This window comes from Pinus tabuliformis, chromosome 1_2 (assembly GCF_031772625.1).
Source record: "Pinus tabuliformis cultivar Carrire ecotype Pingquan chromosome 1_2, CPIR1, whole genome shotgun sequence".
NCBI lineage: Eukaryota > Viridiplantae > Streptophyta > Pinopsida > Pinales > Pinaceae > Pinus > Pinus tabuliformis.
Genome location: NC_142298.1, coordinates 561,555,296 through 561,562,096, shown reverse-complemented (window position 1 = coordinate 561,562,096; position 6,801 = coordinate 561,555,296). Strand labels below are relative to the sequence as shown.

At 35.4% G+C, this 6,801-nt stretch overlaps 1 protein-coding gene across 2 annotated transcripts; it reads right to left on the bottom strand.

Annotated features, from left to right (window-relative positions):
* Positions 1-660: 660 nt before the first annotated feature.
* On the bottom strand, positions 661-5,937 carry LOC149206838 (uncharacterized protein At4g28440-like). 2 transcript variants are annotated; one of them, XM_089395594.1, is made up of 3 exons: positions 5,777-5,937; positions 3,197-3,450; positions 661-1,505 (listed from the first exon to the last, which is right to left on the bottom strand). In XM_089395594.1, the coding sequence occupies exons 2-3, from the start codon at positions 3,414-3,416 to the stop codon at positions 1,315-1,317; spliced, it is 411 nt and encodes a 136-aa protein (XP_089251720.1). In that variant the 5' UTR covers positions 3,417-3,450; positions 5,777-5,937; the 3' UTR covers positions 661-1,314. The 2 variants fall into 2 exon arrangements, with proteins under 2 accessions (XP_089251720.1, XP_089251721.1); XM_089395595.1 differs by lacking the exon at positions 5,777-5,937 and adding an exon at positions 5,362-5,386.
* Between the last annotated feature and the right edge of the window lie 864 nt (positions 5,938-6,801).

The window sequence follows — 6,801 nt, the reverse complement described above, 5'->3', positions numbered from 1 at the left end:
CACTCCTTCATTCTGTTTATCATCTGGAATCATTTTGTCTCATCTCCATGCCGCTAGAATAATAAACGAACCTCGCAGCAGAAAAATAAAAAGAAAGCAGATTCTTTTTGAGGAAGGGGAGACCTTCAAAAGAAAAACAATACCATCCTTGGGCAATATTTGATCAACACACAGTTTTTCAAAGAAATATTTGATTGACTAACACTGGTATCAACCTCAAAGTAATCCAACGAACATTGACATGCTTTCAACAAGACACCTTCGCCATCAACAGTAATTGAGAAATGGCTTTTACAAAGCAATTAATATCCCACTTCATCTACTGAGATTCATAGTAGAAGATTCACTATGAAGCAGCATCGCACAGTATGAGAATGGCTGCCATACCAGTAATCAATATTATTTAGCATAAATGGGAAAATTGCAGAGAAATAAATCTCAGCTGTGCCATTGCTAAATGAAGACTACAGTGTCACAAACGATCCAATAACTCTAAACCTATCAACTCTGAGAAAATTTTAGAACAAATTTATAGCTTGTTAAAAGTGTTAAAAGACATCCAATCCGCAAAACAAAAAAGGAGGATTTCAATTTTCAAGTCAAGTGAACACTCTTTTTGCATCGTCATTCAGAATAGTGAGATTACCGGGCACACCATAATGAAAAGCATCAAAGTTTTTATTACTTACATAATGTATTCCATATCTTAAGAAAGGAAAACACAGAACCAACCCTTCATAACAGGCCCATCAATTGCAGAAAGTGTTACAACTCCAGAGCCAACAGAAACTAGTGGCTAGGATTCCAGCAGCACTGCAATTTAAATTGTGAAAGTCAGTTTTCCACTAAGCAGTTATGGGCTCAGCTAATGAAAGTTAAGTCTGCAATACATTTCATCGATTTTCAAGCACATTGAATGCCTAAAGGGCACCTGCCCGAAATACTGGAGTGAAAATATGCCACTTCCGCTACAAAATGATAATCTGCCGTTTATGTTTACTACATTTTATTTCAGCAAAAAAGCCACCTGTTTTGCATCTCTCACAAGGTAGCTTGTTGGCATTAAGGCAACTATGTAGGTCCTTCGATAATGCTTTGAAATTCACAAAATGAGGACCTGGAAAATCCTCCCAAACTAGTGTGAAGACATATTGCTCCATGATTTCACTGTCTCAGTGTGACCAAGAGTGAATTATGCTGATAATACCCAGAATTCCACATCTTCCTTACATTAAAAAATACCACCTGATATCACTCTGAAGTGTTATTACATAACAGTAATGCCAGGAGAGCTACTGGCTCAGCTCAAAAAGTTTAATCTTCTGGCACATCAACCAACTCATACTCAACAAGTGAAAGATTGTTGTCTTCCTTCACAACGAAATCTGCAGGCTCGGTTGCCTCAATCCTGCCCCACTTGTTAACAGCAAGTCTCATTGAACCCCTAAACATATCAATCTTCGCATTACGCAAGATAATTGTAGTTCCTTCCTTCATGATATCAACTGCAGACCCATTCAACAAGTGCATTAAAACAGGCACTTGAAGAAAACAAGAAATAGCATGCCTAATAAAATTAGTAAAAAATGGTAGATAAATGAATTAAGCGGAATTCATTAATGCATGATGGATTGTTGAAGCAACGTTCCAATAAGTTGGTCACAAGTTACAACTATTAGTGTGAAGCCATAACTTTTCAGGCCATGGACTAATTCTAAATGATCAACTCCTATAAGACAGGATAATTTAGTCAGACACTGAGGCTCATGAGTCATCAGTTTCCAAAGTACCCACTGAGAATACTATTGAGAACCTAAGAAAGCTAAAACTAGACCATTACAAAATTCCAGAACACCTACTTTCTGGATAAGATGATCATGGGCTGTTAAAAGCGAAAATGTCATATTCACTAAATTTTTGCATGGATCTAAATAGGATGGTAAATAGAATAGGATGGTGTGTGTATATATATATATATATAGTCAAATGGATCTAAAAAGGATAGGACGGTTAAGAGGAGGAATGTTATCCTCTCGACCCAGGTTCAAATCCAAATCATGTGTGACATGTCTATTCTCCGTGAGCCGAGCCAATTGTTGATGGAACTCAGAAGGCGCTGGCAACCTCATTCTCTTTTACAAAAGTTGAACAAATAGACAAATTGTATTTCAAGGGGCGAAAGTTCAAAAATAAATAATAGGAAGTTCCCAATACCATTTAGAATATAGTGTGACCCAATTGTCGATGGAACTCACAAGGCAACAGCAATCTGATTCTCTTGTAAATAGTATTTCGACGGGAAAAAACTCAATAATAAAATCATAGGCAGTTCCCAAAACCATATAAAAATATAATGAAAAAATAATTATTCTAAAGTGGGACAATTTGAGAAACAAAAACTGTTGATGGAGTTCACAAGGCACCAGCAATCTCATTCTCTGTTAAAGCCTTGAGGGTGGGACAAAAAATAAAGTCATAGGCAGTTCCTAATACCATATACAATATAGAATGTTTTGAATGAGACAATTTGAGAAAACCAAAAAAATGTTTCAGCTCCCAAGGCACCAGCGATCTCATTCTCTCTTACAGGTTTGAGGTGGGACAAACACCCTTATAAGGGAGAAATTGTATTTCATGAGAAAAAATTCAAAAGTAAAATCATAGCCAACTCCCAATACCATATACAATATAATATGAAAAAGAGAATTGGGACAATTCAAGACAACCAAAAATGATAAACAAACATAAGTTACTCAGGTCGTAAATCAATATAACCTCTCTTACAAAACTTGATTTCTTTAAAGGTCGTAAATCAATTGTTAGATTTAGAAATATCAACCAACTGCAAATCTTCTTAAAGGTAGACTCCTGCAAAACTTGTTTTCCTTAAAGGTCATAAATCAATTGCTAGAAACATGGAAATATCAACCAACTTCAAATCTTCTTAAAGGTAGACTAGATAGCACTATCACCATCAATTACAGCAATTCTATGGTATGCATCTATTTTCAACAAATGCATGTTAATGTTATCATCTTGTAATTATGTAGCTATATGCAATAGACATACAAAAAATTAACTGCAATGATTAAGAAGGTGGGTGATAAAAAACACTCAAAAGTAAGATATCTTAGGTTATACATACAAAAATCTAGCTGCAATGATTCAAAAAGATGGGTTTTAAAACAGTGATTACCTTGATCATTTCTTGCAGTGAAGAGAATCGTCCCAGTTTCATCTCCTACCAGGCACTCCGCAATACGCATCTGACGGATCGGAGCATCAGGTCGGCCCTTTTCAAGAACAAGTTGTGCGCTCAGCACTTTCACAACCAGATTGTGCCCAGATGACCCAGGTGTCAGTTGGTCAACCTTTGTGAAAACAGGTTTCCTGAGATTTGCATTTGTAGAAGCCATTTTCCTTTGAAGTTATACACAATGCAATACACGTCTGCATCAACATCAGCATCCATCAGTCATTAAATAAGAGACCCGGACTTTTATATACCTATGCCAAAAATTATTAAACTGGCACAGATCCATCTTAGCCTTACTGTAAACCTAAGAATTATTGAACTGGCTTCTCAAGTTTCAACCTTTTTAAGCTTCTCGAGTTTCAACGTGGGTTATCTTAGCCTGGGGACCTTTTTTAAACATCTCGAGTTTCAACCTAGGATATTTCAAGTGCAAAAGGTTTGCACCTGGGCTTTTTCCCTCCATAAATATAAATCTAATAGATCCAATAGATCCAAAGTTAAGATGGTTAAGATAGATTTATGTTAGTGTGATGGCATCCTGCAACATTCTGAGACTTCGTGAGGTTTTTCCCTTTATAAATTTAATAATAGATCAAGGGTAATAGATTTATGCTGGTGTGATGGCATCCTCCAACATTCCAAGGGTTTTCCACTTTATAAATTTAATAATAGATCAAGGGTAAAAGATTTATGCTGGTGTGATGGCATCCTCCAACATTCCGAGGCTCCATGGAGTTTTTCCCTTTATAAATTTAATAATAGATCCGAGGGTAAGATAGATTTATGCTGGTGTGATGGCATCCTCCAACATTCCGAGACTCCATGGGGTTTTTCCCTCCAAGAAATTTAATAAATCCAAGGGTTACATGGATTTTTCAAAAACATTACGAGAATCCAGGTTTGATGTGATAATTCAAACACGCGTAACAATTATGAAACACGGACATTCATTGCAACAAAAGCAAAGCTTTCTTAACCCAAATGTTGGCTTGAGGTTTAACGTTCAAATCACCACAGTGGTTTCGATGCCATGCCTTGTTGGCCTCTTTAATTTGTAATAACTGCTACGTGATGGCTAGAATTAAAACGATTACTAACAGTGGCAAATATCCCCTCCAATCACTGCATGCAAGCAGATCCCAAAAATATTTAAATCAACAAACATAAACTTTAATAATAAGAGAAAGGCCAATTCACGATAGAAGTCATTAGCAGAGCTCGGCGTCCCGAAAACATGCGCACATGCAGCACAGAGATATTTTATCGTATTCCCTTCAAATAAAAGATTTTACGCGTGTATCCATCATTACTTTAGACTTCGCTTGAAGAAGCCCCACAATATCCGACAAAGACAAATTTTCAATATCCTCAAGGAATAAATTGCAGAAAACCCTAAAATATACATTTTGGAAGACCTATCCAACAAAATTCGCACAGTAAAGAAATAATTTACGGAAAAAAGGGAATTGCAGCCATATCAGGTGTAAATAGTGGAATAAATCGGGAGAGACCCTAAATTTTATGTATAATCATCTTATTTAGATTTACCTGTAATAATCTTAATTTAAGACAGCGAAAGAAAAACCCCCAACTCAGTCAAATAACTGGGGATTTAGAAAACAAAAATTCTGAGATATATACACGGTAAAATCTGGAGAAAAAAACAGAAATCCCAAAAAAAATCAAATTACAGCACAGAAGTTAAAACTAAAAATTAAGGACCGTCTGACAGAGCTGGAAGTTAAAAAAGACTCGTAAAGCAAATAACGGACAATTCACACAACAAAAAAGCCAAATTTATCATAAAAGATCCCAAAGCGAACGCCCAAAATAAACCATAAGGGCGGGCAATTTAATATATAAGTCATTAGCAGAGCCCAGCGTCCCGAAATCATGTGCACATGCAACACGTGTGCTATTCTGTGGTATTCACTTCCAATAATAGATTATACGCGTACATAAGAAATTCATCAAAAGTTTTGCTTGAAAACATCGCTTCGCCGAGGTAAAACACACACCATCTTTACTATAAAGAGCAGAACAGCATGAAAAAACCTCATCTTTGAAGGCTATGTAGCAAATTGTAAGGTGAAGGGCTAACTTACCGAAACAAAAACAAATCAGCACGCACGTCAGGGTAAACAGAGGGCTAAATAGATATAGACCCTAAAATTCATAGATAAACATCATATTCTAGGTTTGCATGCAATAAACTTAACTTAGGTCAAAGCAAAAAATAAAATCCCTACTCACAAGAATATAACTAGGTTTTAAAGAATTTAACGACCCTGGAACCCTCTGAACAGTTAAACTTTTGCGAATTTTTTAAGGTCAAATCTCCTACGGAAGTTAAAAGTTAGGCACCGGCCGACGGAACTGTAACTAAAAAGGACTTGCGAGCAAAAACTCGGACAATTCGGCCCATCAGAAATCTAGTTTATCATTAAAAAACCCAACACTAACGCCAGAAACCCAAAAAGCCCTTAAAATCGGGGTAGATTTTCATAAAAAAAATCTTACCTGAAACGATGGCCGTTAATTCGAATGAAAATTCGCGAAACTTTGACTGTAGCCACAACAAGATGATCGAATCCGCTCTCCTATCAAGGCATTGAGAAGCGAAAACGCTAAATGGTTTCCCTCGCCTTTCGTCCGCCTTTTATATTTGCCGACAACGCCTAGAACGGGCAGCGGGTAGCTCGGGCAGTAGAATTCCATACCAGACTTAGTATGGTTGTTTGACGATGGACGTGGACAAGCCGTTGGCCACGTGTCCATTGTTCTCTTTTCTCTTTTCTTTATCGACACCATTCGCTTTTTTTGGCCTCGCTAAGTCGAAGTCGATGTAATGTGTCGTGCTTGGGGAACTTTTAGGTAGAATGGTTGAAAATCAAATTTATTCCAAATAGGTTCTATAAATGTATAATAAAATTTATTTTAAAAAATATTTTAATGTAATATTTTAATTATAAATTATGATTATAACTCTTTTTGTGATTATAAATTAAAATTTAAAAGAATTGGATTTGGAAATTTAAGAGTTTAATTTGGAATTGTTAGCTGAATTTTTAGTTGTATTTAAAAACATTATATTAAATGGTGGCATAACTTATACACATATAAGTTGATCAAAACTTAATTTATGTTGTTTACTTAAAAGAAACTTTTAAGTTCGTTAGAAGTAGATTAGATTGTAATAGGGTATTATGTTAAGATATTTCATGGAGAAAAGGTTGTTGGTTTAAAAACTTAAGTGCGAAAATCTAGTCATGTAAAGCTGTGGTGTAGCCCAACCCAGATGTAATGCCTATGAGTAACTGCTACTCAAGTCACAATTAAATGTGTCAGTGATCTCAAAATTCACATTACTTCAAATATATATAATGAATATACAAAACCACTATAATTACCAATTCCATTAATCACAATACATATATTAACCATATTTAATTTAATTCATATAAACATTTAATAATTACTTACTTCAAAAATATATATATAAAATGAATATACAAAACCATTACAATTACCAATTCTATTTATCA